The 23,500-nt window shown below is 34.4% G+C and overlaps 1 protein-coding gene across 19 annotated transcripts in view; it reads right to left on the bottom strand.

Annotated features, from left to right (window-relative positions):
* The window catches only part of LOC140641448 (uncharacterized), a 167,458-nt gene extending 144,721 nt beyond the window's left edge, over nucleotides 1–22,737 (bottom strand). For 15 of the 19 annotated variants that reach the window (XM_072841346.1, XM_072841337.1, XM_072841349.1 and 12 more), the window contains exon 1: nucleotides 21,757–22,737. In XM_072841346.1, coding sequence (XP_072697447.1) covers nucleotides 21,897–22,520 — 624 coding nt within the window. In that variant the 5' untranslated portion in view covers nucleotides 22,521–22,737 and the 3' untranslated portion in view covers nucleotides 21,757–21,896. Of the gene's footprint in view, nucleotides 1–12,542; nucleotides 13,011–21,756 lie in introns of all 19 variants that reach the window. The other 4 variants (XM_072841341.1, XM_072841339.1, XM_072841340.1 and 1 more) reach the window with 2 other exon arrangements.
* Nucleotides 22,738–23,500: the final 763 nt, after the last annotated feature.

Raw genomic sequence — 23,500 nt, 5'->3', positions numbered from 1 at the left:
TGACTCTATGTTTTCTCCTCATTAATAAATGCTGGCATGTCTAGTAATTGAGTAGTATGTAAGCAACACTCAATCATGATGGTTTGAGTTTTCTTAGATTTGTATAGGGTTGATGAGGAGAAAATATTTCCTTTTAAATCACTTTTGTTTATTTTGATTTATTTTAATCCAAAGTAACAAAAATAATTGGTTTTAATAATACAAACTCTGTTGTTATAGAATAGTGTCTCTGTCAAAAAGACAGAAAGTAGAAAGGTTAGCAGAGGCATTTTGTTACTTAGGGATAAGAACATCAGGAACTACACTGAGAAATTAAAACAAATAAACTGTGCCCAGCATTCTTGTTTTTCAGCTTCACAAGTCTTCTTTTTTTAAAGATTTTATTTATTCATTTATGATAGACATAGAGAGAGAGAGGCAGAAGCATGCTCCATGCCGGGAGCCCGATGTGGGACTCGATCCCGAGACTCCAGGATCGCATCCTGGGCCAAAGGCAGGTGCCAAACTGCTGAGCTACCCAGGGATCCTCCACTTCACAAGTCTTTAAGAACTGCCCTATTCCTGGAAAGACCACCAGTTACAACAGAGCAGATGTCCAGGAGCAATGGAAATCATACATGTACCTGGGAAATTGTAGAGTTCAGCAAATTTCTTTTAGTTATGTTTGAGAGATTAGGAAGGTTTTTTGTTTATTTGTTTTTTTAGAGACCAGAAGTGGAAGGAATGGAGAGAGGGGAGAGAGAATATTAAGCAGGCTCCACACCGAGCACAAAGCCTGACACAGAGCTTCACCTCATAATCCTGAGATCACGATTTGAGCTGAAATCAAGAGTTGGACACTAATTGAGCCACCCAGCTACACCATTACAAAGGTTTTAATAAGTCCACTTTCTCATCAAAAGGATAACTGACCAAAACGTTGCTGCCTGCAATATAAAGTGACCCCCAAATTTTGCTCAGAAGAGATAGCATTTTGAGAGTTATATCCCTGTCTCTTTAATTGTAACAAATAATAAAAGGTTCTTTGCTTTCAACACTTCCTTGGGGTGTTTTCAATTTAATGCACCCCAAAATGGCAAAGCATTTTAGTTTTATTACAATAAGAAACAATTTGGATACATCAATTAGCTCTACTATGAGGTGATATTTGTAGATCTAGAACAGCCAATTCCCAATGTATGAACTATTCAAGGTTCCTCATTCACTCTCCAGGGGATTTTGAGGTCCAAAACATTTTTTAAATAATTCCATCAGGTTTTGGGGGGTTTGGGTTTTTTTTCACTACCATAACAAATTACTACAAACTTTAAACAGCAGAAGGTAACTAACATCCTATAGATCAGAAGTCAGTATCACTGGACTAAAATCAAAATGATTGGCATGACTGTGATCCTTTTTGGAGGTTCCATGGGAAAACCTGTTTCCTTACTAATTCAGGTTGATATAGGAGAAGTTCCATTTTCTTGTTGTCAACTAAGGGCCATTTCTAGTTTCCAGAGACTATGCATATTCCCTGGCTCATGGCCCTCTCACTCGATCTTCAGTCACTAATAGTGGGTTGATTGTCATTCTCACAGTATAAATCTCTCCTTATTTTTTCTGTCATCTCTCTTTCTCACTGCAGCTAGGTATGGTTCTCTGCTTTTAAGGGCTCAAGTGATTATATTGGACCCACCCAGTAACCTAGGATATTCTCTCCAGCTCAGGGGCCATTAACTTTAACACATTTGCAATCTCCTGTTGTCATATAAATGTCATATTTTCATAGGTTCTGAGGATTAGGACATGATATCTTTAATCATCATCAATATCATGTACCACACAGATATTCTGCCTATCACACTAAGACTTTGTCTTTTTAACTTTGTTGACGTGTTCACTGAGGATGCATAAACTTAGCATTTTGGCATAATCAAGGCATTAGCACCAAACACTATTTCAAGTTACTGTATTTTTCACTTCCAGGTACTTGCATTAAGATTAAAAAATAAAGAACATCAACATTGTCCTTGATGAAACACTAAAATTATTAATTTTATTAATTATTTAATACACCTTTTTGCAATATTCTGTCAGGAGAAGAGAAGTGTTCATAAATATTTCTGTTGTATTTTGAAATATGTTGGCTAACTTGAGGAAAAACATTTCTACAATTGTTTGAATTATATAAATAACTAGACTTTCTTTTCATGAAGCTACATTTTTTTGTTTGAATGAATAGCAGACAAATTATGGTTATTTAGATTTTTGGGGGGCTGATAGTCTTGCACATGACTCTTTAAGAAACCAACTCACATTGTTTGTTGCAAACAATAAAATATAAAATTTCAAGCCAAACTACAAATTTGGGAAATTTCTATGCCCCATCATGAAGTTGACAACTTAACTAACTTCAGTGGTGATAATGATGAATGTTGTTTTTCTTTATATATTTTATAACAAAATGTGGCACCACTTGCACTATCTGCATAGCTCAGTATTTTTCAAATCTGGTTTGAAATTTGAAAGATACAATGTAACAAAACTGTGAACAGCTGAAAAAAATCCATCCCCAAGTTAAGGGGTGACTGAGTGGTTCAGTAAGTTAAATATCTGACTCTTGATTTCAGCTCAGGTCATGATCTCAGGGTTGTGAGATCAAGTCCTGCATCAGGCTCTGTGCTGAGCATGGATACTGCCTAAGATTCTCTTTCTTCTCTCTCCCTCTCTCTGGCCTATTTGTCTCTCAAAAAAACAAAAACAAAACAAAACAAAAAAACAAGTTAACATTTAGTATGCAATTACACAGTTCCATATGTTAATGTTCATTAATATATGATTTCAGATTCCACACTACAACTAGTCTCTTAGAAACTACCACTTATCTGAAAAGATATCAAATTACTTTTCTCTTTTCCAAATATATCTTTGCAAAGTTGTATTTTCTTCATATACTTCAACTTCAACCAAATCAACATAACAATAAAATAAATATTGTGAATCCAGCTATCTTGGGGCAGAAATAAGTTTTTCATAAACATTTTAATAAAGTGTATGAAGGGTTTATTATTGTCATTTATAAATTAATTAATATTTTTAAATCCCTCGGTTGTAATATGAATATGGTAAACATGGTAACTATAACTGCATACCCAAAGTTTCTTGAGGTTTTCTATAATTTTAAGAAAATAAAGTAATTCTGTGTGTGTGTATATATATATATATATATATGTGTGTGTGTATATATATATATATACACAAATACATTTGGAAATATGACTTTTGCTTTGTTAGAATTATATAACCAGTAGATTTAAAGTACATATTTTTCCTTTCAGTTCTATCAATCTTTTCCTTATATACTTTGAAGATCTCTGTGTTAAGTGTATACATATCTGGAATTGTTATATTCTTGGAGACTTAATTCTTTTTATCATTCCATATCATTATGCAATGGCCTTCTTTATTCCTATAATCCTAGCAATCTTCTTTGTTTAAAAGTTGTTTTGTCTGAAATTGATATAGCTCTTTCAACTTTCTTTAAATTCAGCTAATCATTGCATATCTTTCTCCATACCTTTACTTTTAACCTATATCATCATATGTAAAGTCAGTTTCTTATAGACTATAGTTGCCTTTGTAACCATTCTAATGGTCTCTGGTATATATAAACCATTCACACACATAGAGTGGTTATTGAGCTAGGTGAGTTAATATTCATCATGTTTGTAACTTTCCTAATCATTTTATATTTCTATATATATGTACACCATATATAATGATATATATACACTATATATATATACACTACATAATGCAGTGCTTAACAAGTAAGGGTTCAGTGAAAAGGCTTAGTGGAAAGATACAAATACATCTACCCACTTAGAACATGAATGGAAATATTAAAAATATGGTTTATAGGGCCTACTAAGTGGTAAGGAATTATTTTGTATAGCTATTAAAACAGTTACAATACAAAGTTCCAATGGGCCATTATTTTGTTGACGTTACTTAAGTCCATATCAGAACTTTATAATAACAAGTAATTGCCTATACATGATAAATAATACAGAACATGTGTGCTAATAGGCATTCTTTCTGTTATTGTATGAAAAATTGCAATATTAAATTTACAAATGTATATACTTGTAATTTTATTGGAAATAGCTTTTTTTAAAGTTTCTGATATCAACAGGAATCAAGACAGTATCAGCTTATAAAAGAAATTTAATTGGTTCTTCATTTCAAAGAAACATGATTGTTTATTGAATTTTGATGCTAAGTTGTTTACCAGATTAGTGAGAGACGTCTCAATTATAACAGATATTCTAGTTTTAATGCCTGACAACTGAGTCCTAATTTATTCTATTGTGTCACTACTACTAAAAGAAAACAAAAAAAAAATTATCATAATGAAAAGACTGTGTTAAGACCAATTACTCAGCAAAATGTTGTCAGTAACTGTCATCCATATAGTTAGAATATGTAGACACCTCTGTATCTGTAAGCAGTACAGTATCATGGTTAAAATGTGGTTTCTAGAGTCAAAATGGTGAAGATTGAGTTTTAATGCTATGTATCTTTCCTATGGGACTTTATAATTTTTTAAGGTTTTATTTATTTATTTGAGAGAGAAAGAGTGTGTACACACAGTTGGGGGGCAAGCAGAGAGAGAGGGAGAAAGAGAACCTCAAGCAGACTCCCAGCTGAGTGAGCCTGACCCAGGACTTGATCTCACATCATGACCTGAGCCAAAATCAAGAGTCAGATGCTTACCCAACTAAGCCACCCAAGTGCCCGAAATCACACAATGTTTTATCTTTAGTTTTCTCATGTGCCTAAATGGGAAAAATATTTACTATAGATTTGCTTTAATGATTAAATCAAGAATCTATGTGAATAACTCATCAGATTTGCTTTCACATAGTAAATTCCATAATAGGTATTAGCTACATATATTGTATGACTGACTGCTCTATGTCTGGAAAACCTTTGCCAAATAATTATTTCCCTTCCAGTGTCTTAAATTTCACAATTATAATAAGAGAAGTTTATGAGTTAGAAGGAACGACAGAGGACAGAGAGGCACTACTTGACTTAGTAGGTTGTAAAGCTTTCCTAAGATAGCTTGTGGTTAGAAAGAAATGCTTTTGTATTCCACCCATGATGATCTTATCTTAAAATATAAATTCTCCAGGGAAGGGTAACTTCTTCAATAGGTTTTCACAAAGTGATCAGTTGCTGATGAAGGCAACCATCTTTCATGGGAAGGCATATTTATGTAGTAGTTTTAAGAACATGGGACCTGGGGCAGCCCGGGTGGCTCAGCAGTTTAGCGCCGCCTTCAGCCCGGGTGTGATCCTAGAGACCTGGGATCAAGTCCCACATTGGGCTCCCTGCATGGAGGCTGCTTCTCCCTCTGCCTGTCTCTCTCTCTCTGTGTGTGTGTGTGTCTCTCTCTCATGAATAAATAAATAAATACTCGTTAAAAAGAAAAAGAACATGGGACCTGAAATTGAATATTGGTTCTAATAATTACTATTAATCTTGGGCAAATTATTAGATTTTCATTTGTCTTAGTTACCTCTTTGTAAAAAGTGAATAATTTTGTAACAGTACCTTATGGGACTGTTTAGTTGCAGTTAAACAAGTTAATATTTCCAAAGCACTGAGAGATGTACCTAGGACATAAGAGAACTACACAAAAACCTTTTATTATTATTATGTCATTATTTTTCTAAAATATATATTAGGGAGCATGAAAAAAAATAAAACACAGAGGAAACTGCTTTAGAAAGAATTGTAGCTCCCAAATTACTAGCAATCCCAATCACCTAGCAGAAAAGTAGGTAAATTATCTTTGAAAGAAAATAACATTATACATAGCCTCAAAATATTTCCACAATTAATACCATAAACACAGTCTGACACAAAATAAAAAATAATTATGAATATGAGGAGAAAAACAGTATAAAAGAAAATCAACATAGCCAACAGACAGTAGAAACACACACAAAGGTTAAAATTATTCTTGATAATAGATACATACTTCAAAGTATATGTTGAGCAATATAAACAAAATTGAAAACTTCAACAGAAAACTGGAAATTATACAACTCAAATACATAATGTAGAAATTTAAAAAAAGTCAATAGATTTAATTAGCAGAATATCAGAAAGTCCTAAAGACAGAATTAGTTTACTTCCGTTACCAAACAATTTATCAGACATTAATTCAGGAAATGAACAGGTGAGTCTTGGTTTGCTGCCACAGCAAACTGCTCTGTCCCTGGGTACCCCGAGGGGGCCGGACAAATTGAAAGCATGGCTTCGGGCTAAGTTTACCAACACTGTTGTCAAACAAACTCACAAGAGATGTTAATATCTCAAGAGATGAGGGTTTGGAAAAGAGAAAGGGAGAAATTTATTTCAGGTTCTGGTAGCCAGGGGAAGTGGCAGGCTCAAGCTTAACAACCCACCTCTCTCCTCATAAGATGGACATCTAGAGTTTTACAGGTCAGGGGGTTATAGTATAAAAGGGAAAGCAGGGAACATGTGATCATGAGTGGGGCTGGTTATATGTTCAGCCCACAATCAGGCAGGGAAAGGGAACTGTGGAGAGTCCTCTAGCCAGTCTGTTGCTTGCTACCAGAGCTTTCTGATCTGGAAGTTGGAATGCTCTAGTCATTGTCAAGAAAGTGAGATAAGAAATTATAGTTGAGCAAGAGGGCTCACTGATATTTGAAGACAGACTACAATAAATATCCAGAAGGAAGCATGCAGAGACAGAATATAAATAACACTGAAGCAGGGGACAGGAAAGGGAGAGAGGAACATTTGGAAAAGAATGAACTAAGAACTTTCTAAACATATGATATCAAGGGATAGATTAAATACATCCTAAAACCCATGAACAGTATAAACAAAAAATAATTCACTATATACATAAATAATTACTTTACAGAAAAACAAAGTTAAAGACAACCTTATAAGGAACCACAAATATAAGGCAGATTACCTTCACATGATCAAAAATCAGACCTATAGCCAACTTGTAAATAATCATAATAGAAGCTGAATTAAATCCTCAAAGTATTGATAGAAAATGACTTCCAAATGAGAATTTGCTAGGATAACTTAAGATAAAAGTTTACTGAAAGAATGACCATGAAATACTGACATTCTCAGAAAAAGATTTAAAAACCTTGTATCTACTAGAAGTACCATAGGATAATATAGGGTACTTTTCAGCCAAAAGGAAAATGATCCCAAATGAAAAATGGAAAATCGAGGGTTGCCTGGGTGGCTCAGTGGTTGAGCGTCTGCCTTTGGCTCCAGGCGTAACCCTGAGGTCCCAGTATTGAATCCTGCATCGGCTCCCCATAGGGAGACTGCCTTTCCCTCTTCCTATCTCTCTCTCTCTCTCTCTCTCTCTCTCTCTGTGTGTCTCATGAATAAATAAATAAAATATTCTTAAAAAATGGAAAATTTATAAGGAACATAATAGGAAGATTACTTTGAAAAGTAATGTAGTGTATCATTTTACATTGAAAGTTTTAGATTTCCATGTGCTCCACAAATGGGAGAATATTTGGTGCTTTAAATTGTTTTCATTTTAGCTCTTTGTGTGGTTAAGTAACTTTATCATTTTTGTATTTATTTTTATTTACCTGCTTGCTGACTAATAATGTTGAGATTTTTCATATACTTACTGGATTTTTTATGTCTTCTTTTAAGAAGTGCCTATTCAAGTATTTTGCTAATTCATTACTTTATTCACCTGTTTGTTACTGAGGTCCAGATTTTACGTTTTTAAAATATATTGTGGATATAATCCCTTTTCAGTAATATACAATTTACAAATATCTTCTACTAGAGATATTTTTTGATGAGCATGAATTTTTGATTTTTATAAATTCCAATTTATCAATGTTTTAAATGGGTCATACATTGGTGTCCTCAGATCTAGCTTACCAGAATTGTGAAGATATACCCATTTTCTTCTATTATTTTTACTAATTTTGATTTTAAGTTAGATCTAACATCTAGCTCAAACTGATTTTTGTCTAAGCTGTGATATGAGTGACGAGCAGCTACTGGGACTGCTGATTCTCCTCCTCCACCATGCAGAGCCCACACTTAACTGTTGAGTTATGATCCCTCAGGAAGAGGGATCCTAAGATGACATAGGATCCACATAAACTGTTTAAAATTCTCCATGGAAGATTTCTTTATTCTCTTCCATTTTTAAATTCACTCATTTACTTATATCACTATGGATTCATATATATTTATTTATAAATGGAATTTAATCCAAATCTATTTGATTTATTTTGTTGCTAACATTGTTTTGATACTCATGAGAGGAGAAGCCAAATTGTTTGGTGGCTTTGTATTACAAGGTCATTAAGGGATCACTTTTAAACAATTGCCTAGATTATATTAAGTAAAAGTGGCTTTAAATGAGACAGAGAATCCTTTGTGCAAATTATTTAAATACTAATTAATGGGTATAGCACTTGGCATAAAGGAACTAAGTTCAATTATTAATGCCTTTAATAATAATCAGAATTTGAGATGCCTGGGTGGCTCAGTGGTTGAGCATCTACCTTTGGCTCAGGACATGATCCTGGAGTCCCGGGATCCATCCCACATCAGGCTCCCTGCATGGAGACTGCTTCTCCCTCTGCCTGTGTCTGTGCCTCTCTCTCTTTGTGTCTCTCATGAATAAACAAATAAAATCTTTAAAAATAATAATAATCAGAATTTATCTAAGCATAAATTCTTCTAATATTCTATGTATAAAATAACATACTTAAGAAGAAAAGGAAAAAATAACAGCCTCTGTTTTTCAGAAACTATATTCCAACAATCAAAATCATGTTAAAAAACAAATTTAAAATAATGCCTCTTTGAACTAAGAAAAATTAAATCAATGAAGGCTTTTAAGCATGGCTGAAGAAACATCAACAAAAAAGAAGCATATCCTTAATATAATTTCATGCCTTTCTAAAAATTTTAAGAAATGTTTCATTCTGTGGGATAATATGAGACATAACAGAAACACATTTTATTCCAGAAACACTTAAGAGCACCTAGGTGACTCAATTGGTTAAACATTTTAAAATATATGTATTTTATTTAAATTCAAATTGCCAAGATACAATATAACACCCAGTGCTCATCCCATCAAGTGCCCTCCTCATTGCCCATCACCCTGTTACCCCATCCCCCCACCCACCTCTCCTTCCTCAACCAGAGTTTGTTTGTTTCCCAGAGTTAGGAGTCTCTCATGGTTTATCTTCCTCTCTAATTTTTCCCCACTCAGTTTCCCCCTTCCTTACAGCTCCTTTCACTATTTCTTGTATCTCACAAAGGAGTGAAACCATATGATTGTCCTGATTACTTATTTCAATCAGCATAATACCCTCCAGTTCCATCCACATCATTGTAAATGGTAGGTATTCATATTTTCTGATGGCTGAGTAATATTCCATTGTGTGTGTATACATATATATACCACATATATATGTATATACCACATATATACATATATATGTATATACCACATATATATATACACCACATCTTCTTTATCCATTCATTTGTTGAAGGACATTGTGGCTCCTTCTAAAGTTTGGCTATTGTGGACATGCTGCTATGAACATTGGAGTGCAGGTGTCCTCTATTGTTTCACTACATCTGTATCTTTGGGGTAAAAATTCAGTAGTGCAATTGCTGGGTCATAGGGTAGCTCTATTTTTAACTTCTTGAGGAATCTTTACACAGCAGAGTGGCTGCACCAGCTTGCATTCCCACCAACAAGGCAAGAGAGTTCCCCTTTCTCCACATCCTAACCGACATTTGTTATTTCCTGTCTTGTCAATTTTAACCATTCTCACCAGTGTAAGGTGGTATCTCATTGCGGTTTTGATTTATATTTCCCTGATGGCAAGTGATGTGGAGCATTTTTTCAGTGCTTGTTGACCATGTGTAGGTGCTTCTTTGAAGAAACATCTGTTCATGTTTCCTGCACACTTCATGACTGGGGTGTTTATTTCTTGGGTGTTGAGTTTGAATCATTCTTTATAGATCTTGGATACTAGCCCTTGATCTGATATGTCATTTGCAAATATCTTCTCCCATTCTGTAGGTTGTCTTTTAGTTTAGTTGATGGTTTCCTTTGCTGTGCAGAAGCTTTTTATCCTGATTAAGTCCCAATAGTTCATTTTTGTTTTTGTTTCCCTTGTCTTCATAGATGTGTCTTGCAAGTTGCTCTGGTCAAGTTCAAAAAAGTTGTTTCCTGTTCTCCTCTAGGAGATTGATGGATTATTGTCTCACACTTAGATCTTTCAACCATTTTGAGTTTATCTTTGTGTGCTGTGTAAGAGAATGCTCTGGTTTCATTCTTCTGCACGTGGCTGTCCAATTTTCCCAACACCATTTATTGAATACACTGTCTTTTCTCAAGTGGATATTCTTTCCTGTTTTGTTGTAGATGAGTTGACCATAGAGTTGAGGGTCTATCTCTGGGTTCTCTCTTCTGTTCATTGATGTATGTGTCTGTTTTTGTGCCAGTACCATATTGTCTTGATGATCACAGCTATGTAATACAGCTTGAAGTCAGGCATTGTGATGCCCCCAGCTTTGTTTTTCTTTTTCAACATTCCTCTGACTATTCGGGGTCTTTTCTGGTTCTGTACAAATCTTAAGATTATTTGTTCTAACTCTGAGGAAATTCCATGGTATTTTGATAGGGATTGCAGTGAATGTGTAAATTGCTCTGGGTAGCATAGACTTTTTCTCAATATAAATTCTTCCAATCCATTAGCATGGAATGTTTTTCCATCTCTTTGTGTCTTCCTCAATTTCTTTCAGAAGTGTTCTGTAGTTTTTAGGGTATAGATCCTTTACATCTTTGGTTAGGTTTATTCCTAGGTATCTAATGGTTTTGGGCGCAATTGTAAATGGGATTGATTCCTTAATTTCTCTTTCTTCAGCCTCATTGTTAGTGTATAGAAATGCCACTGATTTGTGGGCATTAATTTGGTATGCTGCCACATTGCTGAATTGCTGTATGAGTTCTGGCAATCTTGAGGTGGAGTTTTTGGGTTTTCTATATACAGTATCATGTCATCTGAGAAGAGAGAGAGTTGACTTCCTCTTTGACAATTTGAATGCCTTTTCTTTCTTTTTGTTGTCTGACTGCTGAGGCTAGGACTTCTAGTATTATGCTCACAGTAGTGAAAGTGTACATCCCTGTCATGTTCCTGATCTTAGGAGAAAGGCTCTTAGTTTTTCCCCATTGAGAATGATATTTGCTTTCGGCTTTTTTCATAGATGGCTTTTAAGATACTAAGGAATGTTCCCTCTATCCCTATACTCTGAAGAGTTTTGATCAGGAATGGATGCTGTATTTTTCAAATGCTTTTTCTGCATCTATTGAGAGAATCATATGGTTCTTGGCTTTTTTTTTAATTGATATGATCTATCATATTGATTGTTTTATGCATGTTGAACCACCCTGGTACCCCAGGGACAAATCCTACTTGGTTGTGGTGAATAATCCTCTTAATGTAAGTTTGTTCAGCATTTGCCTTTGGCTCAGGTCATGATCCCTGTGTCCTGGGACTGAGAGCCATCCTGCTATTGCCTCCCCCTCCCCCTAGCTGACTCCCTGTTCAGCAGCAGGGAGTCTGTTTCTCCCCCTTCCTCTGTCCCTCCCTCTCCCCCTACTCATGCTTTCTCTCTTAAAAAAAACCAAAAACAAAAAGTCAACACGACAGTCTACATTGGATTATGGACACAAGACAGATAAATTGTATGAAGCTATATTCAAAAGCCTGCAATGCTTAATGGGTCCATAAGTCAATAAAAGATGACTTATTATTCAAACATTCCTAGGCATTCGAAGTGACATAAATAGATATTCGATGCACAATTTCAAAATGAAAAATTTATTTCCTTAAAAGTGTTCTAAATTTTCTCCAAGAAGTGATGATAAATAACTTGTGTGTATTGTGAAAAGCTAATACAGAAGACAGGAACATTTAGACTTTCCAAATAACATCATTATATTTAGCAACTGAGGGCAGTAATGTCAATGTTTTGTGTTTTATTTGCATTTTTTATATCACCACAGTACAAATTCTAAATGTAACTTTTAATTTGAAGAACCACCCATATTATTGCCATAGACTTTATTATTTTTTAAAGACTTTAAATAATTTAACTACACAGAGATATTTCAGATATGGCACATAAAAACAGTATAATCAGAGTAATTTGCCTTAGAAATGTCCATATAAAAATATTTTTTCCTATATATCTGGGTAGAAAAAGGTGTTACAATTAGCCACATGAATAAGTTCATTTTATAGGTTAAAATATTAGTACTCAAAAAATTTTAATGACTTCTTCAGCTTTTCATATAGTGGAATCAGAATGAATACTCAAGACCTTTCCCTTACTCACACTTTCATTTTTTTATTCAAGTGTAAAATAGACACTTTAAACAGCTACAGAATTTATACTTTTTAAATATAAGAATATAATAGGGGTACCTGAGTGGTTCAGTAGGTTAAGTGTCTGACATTGGCTCAGGACATGATCTCAGGGTTCTGGGATGAGCTCCATGTCACACTCTGAGCAAGGCTTCCTGCTCAGTATGGAGTCTTCTTTCCCTCTGCCCCACTCCCCAACTTGTGGACTCTTTCTCTCTCTAATGAACAAAATCTTTGAAAAAAGAGAATGTCATAATAGAAATAATCCAAAGTTGTCACAAATATCCAAAATTATGTACTAGAAGTTGTCCAAATTTTCTTCCAATTATTACAGAAAAAAATTAGTACTTTCAACCTTCTATATATAAACATATGTAGGGGATCCTTGGGTGGCTCAGCGGTTTGGCACCTGCCTTTGGCCCAGGGCACGATCCCGGAGTCCCAGGATCGAGTCCCGCGTCGGGCTCCCAGCATGGAGCCTGCTTCTCCCTTTGCCTGGGTCTCTGCCTCTCTCTCCTCTCTCTATAACTATCATGAGTGAATAATAAAAAATATTTAAATAAATAAATAAACATATATACAAATATTAAAAATTTTGATACACTCATATTGGTAGGAAAATACTGTTCCATGTAATTCTGCATAGTTTTTCTTAATACATTCTGATATTTAAGTAAAAATGTTAATGTCTTAAAAGTTACATCAAAAATACGATTTTTAACATTTATAAAATTCAATTAACCAGCATGTATAAGTTTAAGTAAAGTTTTTCATATATGTAGACAATATTAGGTAGAATCACCAAGACTTGTGTAATAGTGATTATTATGCATTATTGGCATGCAATTTTAGAATACAACAGAAAGTTATAAAATATCTGAAATTTAAATTCTATATATGTTGTTTTCAGAAGGGCATTCAATTCAATAATTATTAATAACATGATGTTACTTACATGATATGCTTAAAAAGCTGATCTAATAACTTATACAACTTGATTTTAGATGAATTTATATAAATTTTAAAATACCATATAAGTAGATATATAGTCATTATTCCTGTATGAAGATTTTTTTTTAACTCAAAGGACATAAAAATTCTTTTAAAAGGTGGAAAAAAGAGTCATGACTAATAAAATTGGATTCCTCAAAATTAAATAGCATATTAAATTTAGAGGAAATGATATCAGTCATACATATCTTCCTCTTATAATCATGTTTTCTTTTGTATATCTCTGCTCTCTTTCACTTCTTCAAAGGAAATATGTATAACTGCACACTGACAGAACTATCCTTTAATCAAATTTTACAAAAGCTTGGGGAATATTTAGAATTTATATGGCTGTCTGATTTTAAAGGGGTGCTTTGCATTAGTTGTCTAGGGAGTTATGAATCTCTCTATAATAATGCAAAAGTAATGCTGAAACATCAAGACAGAACAAACATTTGTCATATAGCTACATAAAGATGAACAGAAGTATCTTTCAACATCATTCACAGGAGCCACTAGAGGTGTAATGTAATAATTGAGTTGAAAATATACGGAATTTATTTGCTAGAAATGGAAATGCCTTTTCTTATATGCAAAATATCAGTTTGATAAATGACTGATTACTTTAATAAAACTTTAAAATACTTTCATGTTTCACAGAATACCAAATCACTATTGTTTTTCATATTCCGTTCAAAATGCAAATCGATTGACTTTTTAATATCTTTACAAGAAACCAGAGAAAACCAGGAAATTATCTATTATCAATTTGCTTTGGGAAGGTCATAAAAGATTACCTAGGATACTCATATTGAGTGAAAACCACATTTTATTTCTTCATTGATTTTTCCCTCATTAATAACTTTCCTTGATCCTAAAACTGACTTCATTTATTCTGGACAATGTTCCCCAATGTATTCACTTCTGTGTACCTTTCAGTATGTCAAGAATAAGGAAAAAAAAGTTCCCAGACTCCCTTGCAGCTAGCATGCTGATTCAATAATGCCATACACTTGAGACACTGAAGCATAGCTTCAACTCTAGCTGCTGTTGATAATGAGTGAGGTTATAGAAATGAAGATGTAGCTAGATTCTGGAGTTCAGTGTTCAAGAGACAGAGCTGCACAGTGGTTAAACATAGTGTTTGCTGTCCCTATTCTTATTAGTTACCAGTTTTGTGGGTGTGAAACCAACTCTGATGATACAAGTTACGAGAGAAGCAAGAGTAAATTTCTTAAATCTCATTGATGTTAGTGTTAGCTCTCGAAATCTATCATCCAGTTTTAACTCCACTTACTTCCAGTCTTTCAGGCTTTCCAAAAAGTTTTATGCACATTATTCCATGTACTAGCCTATTCAGTTAAAATATCTGTGTTAAACCTTGAGAAATTATATCAACAAACCTTGATAGTATAAATGTGTCATTACATGACTAAACCTAAAGTCCTCTCCACCCCATCTTTTTGACAGAAAACAAATACACCACTGAAGTTCTCATTGCATTATTAGAATAGCAAAATGAAGCAACTATTATGTGACCCTCAAATTATAATTAGGAAAATATTCTAACTCATTTGTTAGGAGAACTTCATTGCTGTGAATTTTATATTTCATAACCTCTAAGTGAAGTCTGATGTTATAAAATCTGAGCTTTTCAAATAATACTACAACTTTTTTCTTACTTGTCCAACCAAATTTTATAAGTGGGAAAAGACAATTAATTTCTTACCTCCCTTAAGATGGAGATGATTATGTTCTCAGCTTTCATCAATGAGGTATGAAGACAAATCAGCAAATTTACTAGAGAACTTAAGTGAAGTTTATTTCTGATTTTTTTTTAAAAGGTAATGGAACATCTTGCTGGTAGTTTTTTTTTTCTTCCCTCCCCCCATTCTTACTTCATTGAATAGTGCTAAAATATTTAGAGCTGCTGAAGTCACATTGTAGCTAATGGCAGTAAGCACAAAGAACCAAAGCCAACACACAAAATATCTTCTACGCTGTTTAGAACACTGATCATCAAGTATTCTGTTACTTGTGCCTGAATGTATCATTTACCAGTTTTGTGAACTGGGGCTTTCTCTAAGGTTCTAGCAGTCATACGTAAAATTGTGATGTAGATGCAAATATGCAGATTACATTTAAGTAAAAGTGAAATTACACATACAGAATACCATGCTTAAACAAATGAAACCTCTGGACTCAATTTTTCAAATAAGAACTGAATTCATCATGATGATACACAACTGTGGGGGCATGGATAATATTTATTTATTTCTGTGCTTCTAGACTTGCAGATGAACACCGAAGGAAGGCTCCTGACCTCATAGTTAAAAAAAAACTCAGATAAATCTGGTAATAATTTTGAATGATATTAAATAAATCAGAAGAGTATATGGGAAAAGTACTACTGGCTTTCATTACTTTAAGGTCAAATAACTACTCTAGAGTATATGTTCAGGTCTTACAATCAGTTCTAAGAAATTATAGTTATTCATCTAGTACCATGTGGCATATAATTAAGCCAAAATAATTAGGCATGATGTTTCTGGATTAGCTAATAATTCAAATGTTCACATGAAAATTAGATCTTCATAAGTATAAAAAGTATGCAGAGATTGATAACTTAGATGATGTTTTATAAAAAATAAAAATATAAGAAAAGTATAAAGTTTTAAAATATAAGACTATTTAAAGTTTTCTTTAAATAAATAGAAACATTTCAACTTTGGGTGCCATTTTGTATAATATTCTTAAATTATTAAATTCAAATAACATTTCCCTCTTAAGGCAGTTGTGATAGCTTTCGTACCTATACTTGGCCACAGTGATTGAATGGAAACTTTTAGTTCAAACCTATAATGTATTAATTTGGAATTACTAGATTCACTAAATAGAACATCTTTGCATGTAACATTTAACATAAACATAATTATGTTATTATGCCTGTTTATATGCAATCTATCTAACCATGTACTGTGCTACTGATATTGCTATAAATTGGATATATTTACTAGTTTTAATCTGATTTTCCTAGGACTCAACTAAATTCAGATCCCTCAATGTGTAACAGCAGTGAATATAGGTCCTAGTTCATATGTGATTATTCTAAATGGATCACTTCACTGCTTCAAGTATGTTACGTTACTTGCTATGATAGCTCAGTCACTCTCTTTAAATTACCAATATTTTCATCATAGGGTACTGGTTTGCTATTTATTTGCTACTTTCATACTTTTTCCTTTGATAACTCTTTCCTAATTAACAACAGTAAAAGTAACTACAATATTGCACATTGCTTTCTTCTGAGCCTATTTCTTCATTGGGAAATATTTTTAGAAATTATCTTTTTCTTTTTAGTTGGGAATAATTTTATCTTGTTGGTTAAATGATATAATATAGTTCAAACATTTCTATGTCTATTATTTTCTCTTAGTCAAAATGGCTTTTATCCTATCCTCTCCCATTTCACTGACTGTAGATAATATATACCTACTATTGCCAAACTGATACAAAAATAGTGATGTGATGCTTAACCAATGCAATATATATTATGGCTAATCATATGTATGCACAGAGGTGACAGACTTATACCTGCATTCACTGTTGAAATGTTTTAAAATATTGCTTCTTTTTTTAAAGTTCAAAAATAGTTTTAAAACAACAGGATACAAGGAGTATAAAAGATTGCCAAATTAGTAGAGACTTAGATAAGGATAACAATTCCAGCAAATACAGTTTAGATGCATGGCCTTGAGAGAGTCATTTTCCTTATTACTGATCTCCAAATAGACATTATTAAATAAACACCTCTAAGGAATGGTTTGACCAAAGTAGCATACTGTACATGAAGCAAAAGCCTTGGATAGAGTAGTCACAGTGTCTGTTTACATGAACTTTATATTGTCATAGATCAAATATTGATGCCCATACACATTCAAAAGTCTATGCACCATGATTTTAGTCTCTTCTTTTTCTTTAATGATGATGCTGATGACTAGTGACAGATGCTACATATAATAAAGATTAATAATAATAGTTTTATTATTAAATGAATTACTACATGGTAGTTTTACTTGAAAACATACTTTCTCCACTTATTTAGATAAAAATTAATAGGAAGATATTTAGTTTTCTCATATATGCCTTTATAATGCATTAATGTCAATTAGGGTTGAAAAGATAAAGCTCGCTTTGTTTATAAATGTACAACTATTAAATGCTGATCTCAGTTTTGAAAAAAAAATCTTCAAGAGTTTTGTAGGCTAAGTGGCCTTAGAGTCAATATGCTGTCAGTGTTGAGGTAAAGATACTAAAAATACATCTGTTTTTAATGGAAATTGTTTAGGCAAACATTTGGTGCCGGTTTACATTTGACAGTATGTTATTAATAAAAAGTAACATAAAGGTATGCCTGGAAGTAAGAATAAATAGGCAGGTTATCTTTGGCTGAATATACTTATCCTTTTCATAAACTAATTTGTAGTCTGTAGAAGACTGAAAATGGCTGATAGAACAGAGTAAATTTTGCATGAGCCTCTTCTACTCCTCGTAATCAGTGTGGTCATAGAACTAGCCATATACCCATGAGGCTAATTTAAAATATGAAGGCCCTATTTTAATACAGAAAAACAAAACAAACAAACAAAAAAAAACCCTAAACAAATAATCAACATGAAAAAAAAAAAAAAAGAGACCACAATGACTAAACCATTGTCTACATATAGGTGTAAGAGTACAAGCATTTTCATACTGTTAGATGATCATGCTTTAAACAGAAAACATATTAAAAAAATAAATTCTTTTACTACCAGGGATGAACATTATAATTTGATGCTGAATCCTTTCGATAAGGGAGGGCTCTTGGATGCAAATCTAGAAAAATAGACAAAGGTTGCTTTGATGCTTTTTCAAGTTTCATTTGCTTGCTGCTTCCTTGATCAAAAGCACTATTCATTATATCTGAAACCTCTTATATTATCCTGAAACCATGTTAAGAATAGAGGTAGAGGTTGGGTGGCTCAGTTGGTTAAGTGTCCAACTCTTGATTTTGGGTCAAGTCATGATCTCCTGGTTTTGAGATCCAGCCCCTAACGGGCTACTATGGTCTCAGCAGGGAGTCTGCTTGAGGATTCTGCCTCCCTTTCCCCCCACCTCTCCACCTGCTCACGTACATGTGCATGTGCTCTGGCTCTCTAAACTAAATAAATAAATAAATAAAAATCTTCAAACAAACAACAACAAAAAGCAGAGGCAAATGGATATTGTCTGTACTACTCTAACGTGTTCCTAATTAAGACACTGACCAAACCTAGGAAGAATGAGCAAGCTCACCATTTTCATTTCTTACAGACAAAATGCAACAAACAACATATGTTCCTGCTCATACTAACACAAAAATCCCATTTTGATTATTAATACTGAAAATACTCAGAGTGAGTTAAGCCATTAATTATAGTGACAGCATTTATTCTCCCAGTGGCTTATACATGATTAGCTATAACATATGTTCCACTGCTAAAAAGAAAAATTAAAAAATAAAGTAAAACAAAGGATCAATGAAGGAAAATTGAGGTTCTTCTGTAGAAGTGATGAAAAGCACACCTGTTTTTTCTCCATTTGTCTCTTTTATTCTAGCCTCTTGCTCATCTCTTAATTTGTGTGTCAAGAAGTTTTGAAAATAACTGCTTCTGCTTTAAAACAAGATTCACATTTTAGCCAGTAAGATTCTGACATCTGCATGCTCAAAATTCAGGAAAAAATAAATATGCTGAATTCAACTATTAGTTCATATCTCAAGGGCAGCACACTGATCAGAAAAATAAATTAAGGAGTAATATTTTGGTTTAGGGGTGAAGTTCTGCTTACATTCTTTAAGGGGTGATGCTTTGTATCCTTTTAAATATCAACATTGAATATATTTAATATATGATTTATTTTATCTATGAAAATCAATCAATGGATCCCTATTCATAGGAAAAAATATTAGGATAAAGTGCAAGTTCATGAAATACAAAAGGTACATGCATACCTTAACCTACAAACTAAAGTTTTATATCAATATCCTGGGATTCTCCAATTATTTGTTTGACAAGGGAACTTATGACTTGTAAGCTGTATGTAAAAACAGCTCTCCATTGGAAATAACTCCTCTTTTTTTCATGAGACTTACATTATATAATGACATTTACAAAGTGAGTAGTTATGGCAAAACTCAGGAGAGAAGTGATGCTTCTATATAACTTTCATAGGACTTTTATCACTCTAAAGCCATATCTTGTGATTATTAATGGGCAAACAATGAGGTTATTGACCTATTTTGGTAAATTTTAAGTTGCTTCCTTCTGACTCTGCTAATTTTATCTGGTGAATACTAAACACAAACTGCTAGGCTGGAAGGTATTGCTGTCACACAGCCAATCAAGTGTACACAGAGCCAATGGGAGTTTTCTTCCCACAGCCTACAGCCCTGAGGTGGTTCCAAGCAGCTGGTCCCCTACCAGAGCCATGTGTCACGTGGCTCAGCACACAGAGATTCCCTGCAGTAAGCAGGGCTTCCCTGCAGCTTTCTTATTTCTGTGCAAAATACCCCCTTCTAATTGAGAAAGTGCTGTTAAATGTCTATGACTGCAAAACTATTGAAAATTGAGGAAGCAGAGAAAAATTGCCCTTAGTTCCTGGTACCCTGAACTTTGAGCAATGTTAATGTGAGTTATGTGAGCATAAAAGAAATGCAAGGGCAGCAGGATTGCAGCCTCGGTGGTTTCCAAAGAGCAGCCTGAGCTGCAAGACACATTACAAGTTAGTTGAGCAGTATCACAGGCTATTTCAGGGCTGAATACATTTACCATGAGGCTCTTCACTTACACAAGATGTGTCCAAAGTAGTTCTACTACCATGAAATGAAGATTTTTGTTGTTGTTGTTGTTGTTATTTAAAACAGCTCCTCTTCACTCAGAAATTAATCTTAAATTACTACGATACCATTTGTCCTTTCAGGATTATTGTGCCATGATGGAAAGGTGTATTGTTTGCTAATGATTATTTTCCTTCAAAGAGAAAAAGGCAGTACGCAATAGATAACATGAGAACTGGAACCACAGGGCCTGCCATTTGTCATATATGCCTTGTGAGAAAAATCACTTAACCTTTCTGAATGTATTTCCTCATCTTTAAACATAAAGCTATACTAAAGACTTTTAAAATAAATAAGGTATTTTATAACTGATAAAATAGTAACCATTATTATTGTTATCAACATTAGCTTAGTCACTTTGAAGCCAACCACAGTGATACAGTAGAGTTTTTGGTTCTTGTCTCACAGAGTCAAAGAATGAATCTCACGGACAACAGAGAGTGAGCAAAGTGATAGAAGTTTGTTAAGCAGAAAGACCGAGAAAGCTCTCAAAGTGAGAGGGGTCTCAACAGGATTGCCACTAAGGGCTTCTATGGTCTGTCTTTTTATAGGAAACTGACCAGGAAATTTAGTAAATGTCTTACCAATTTCAGGGTAGATATATAAATATCATGTCCATAGTTAGAACAAATATGGTGGACTTATAAGAAACAAGGTATTTCTTTGCAAATATCATGAGAACGAACAAGGTGTTCCCTTCTCTCTGGTTAATATCTCCTCCATAGTATTTCTCTATAACTGGGGTTTCTGTGAGTCTAGTAGCCATTTTGGAGCTAGGGAACCAGGTTTACTTTTCTGTTTTTACTGTCTTGCCTCTGTTTCCTTGGGATGGGTAAGCGCCTGACTCTGAGGCCTTTCCTTTATCCTGCCTAGTAGCCCCGTTTGCCCGGAACATTCCTACATTGACGGGAACGACAAAGGGATATTTAGATACTATTTTGCTGAAAGATATAGGTTTATCTTGTATGTTTAATATCAATCCTTGCCTATTTAATATAAATCCTATTATAAATTTTGTTTACTTACAGATTTCTTCAGTTACCTCACAACACAGGTTCTTACAACCCAATATTTCACAAACACACACAAGGTCTAGAAAGGAAAGAGGGAAATCAGCCTCCTCCTTTATAAATCTCAGTCGGCTAAGGTAAAAATACATACGGAGCAAACTATGAAATTTTCCAGGATGTAACTATGCGCGGCTCTTGCGCTTACAAGCAGCTTTCCTCCAAGAGTGTCTTGGGTGACACGACCCAAGAACGGATCATCCCGCCCCTCATCAACCAGCCCCTTGACCTCTGCAGTGCAGGTGGTTCCGGTTTACACAGAGCACACACGCCCACCTGATATTATGGTCGTTATACTTACTGCCCACGGCTCTCAAACTTGCTAGGTGATCCCAGTTCAGTCTCCTTCAGCATTGGGGATTTCTATTTCCTAGCTCTATCCTCTTTCTACTCCAGGAGAATCCAAGTACATGCCATGAAGTTAGAAGGCACCATTCTCCTTCACACTACCTTTTCTCTGAAAATATTTTCTACAAATTGCCTCAAATAAAAAGTCTCTCCGAGGGGACATTTCTTTGACAGGACTTCGACAGGTACAGCTATCAAACAGAGGGAGCGGTACAGGGGAGGCCGCCGGAAACACCGCCTGAGGTGAACAGGAAGTCGAGTAGAATTGTGGGAAGCAGGGGCGGGGCAGCGGCTGCTGGCGTGTGCCGGCGAGCAGCGATGTGCGTGACGTGTCATGACGTAGACGTAGACGTAGACGTAGACGTAGACGTAGACGTAGACGTAGACGTAGACGTAGACGTAGACGTAGACGTAGACAGACCTGGCCTGAGGAAAATGTCCGGTAGACCTAGATGTGGAAGGAGATTTCTTCAAGGCTTGTTTCCTGTTCTGCAGGTGATTTGTCTTGTACTCTGCTCTTCGCTGATTTGGGAGAACTTCCATGCCCGATGTAGCAGAGCCACAACCACAGGAGTTAGCTCTTCCACCGTCTAGCTTTGTGAATTCGGGCAAGTTACTTAAATGACCAGAGCCTTGTTTCTGTATTCTTTTAAGGACATAATTATACATAATTAATTGAAAATCAATTATATTCAGGGGGCACATGGGAACACCCATCAAACGACAATTGCAGCCGTTGTTGTTTTTGTTACTTTCCTGCTATTAATATAATGCCTCCACTGAAATGGGTGGGAGGGCTTTAAAAAGACAGTTGAAAAAAAAAAAAAAAAAAAGACAGCTGCCTCACTGGGTTTTTGCTATTTTGCTGCTTAATGTAGGTGTTTTACAGATGAATCAGTATCTTCACGGAAAGACACCTTAGGAAAAGCTAATACTTTTTTTTTTTTTTTTTAAGCTAATACTTTTTAGTCCATGTCTAGTGATTATAAATCCTCAACTTCCAAACTATATTTTATCATTTATATTATAGTTTGTTGTTGAAATGGTATTCGTTTAAAAAAAAAGACATTATATCAGAATAGGTGCTAGATTTGCATTGTTTGGATTTTTGATAGACAGTAAATGACAAATGCTAAGTAAGGTTAGTGAATGATCGTAAGGCTACATGTGCAACTTAAGAAATATTAACTTTGTCCAGCAATCCCAAGATTATGCCCCAGTCATCATCCACAGTAGTGCACGGGGCAGTAAACACCAATAATAGATGCCACACATACAGTACGGATGTTTGAGTTTTCATCCAAATATATCTGCATTTTTATATTAGTTTTCCTCCTTCTTTCCTCCTCCTTCCCCTCTTTCTCCTCTTCCTCCATTTCTCATGGAGTAATTTCGACTAAATTATGTTTCATTATTTTCTGTTCTCCTAGAATGCTACTAATGTATGAAATAGTAAATAATACATGAATAGCATAAATGAGATCCTCACTTTTCTTGGATAGTCAAATGACAAGTGAGTAGAAACTAATTATGTATTGTCTTTACAAATGTGACATATTTGTGTCACTGTTCTTTTAAAGTGCACTAAACTGCCATTTGCCCTGCTGCTTATCCGGCCAGGAAAGCTCCAAACAGGGAATTACTGTAAAAGTTAAAGACATCAACTGTGATATGCCCTTAAAATATATCTCTCAAGA

The sequence above is a fragment of the Canis lupus genome, chromosome 10 (assembly GCF_048164855.1).
Source record: "Canis lupus baileyi chromosome 10, mCanLup2.hap1, whole genome shotgun sequence".
NCBI classification, from domain to species: Eukaryota; Metazoa; Chordata; class Mammalia; order Carnivora; family Canidae; genus Canis; species Canis lupus.
The sequence above is the reverse complement of the archived record's forward strand: the minus strand, read 5'-3'. Positions and strand labels throughout refer to the sequence as shown.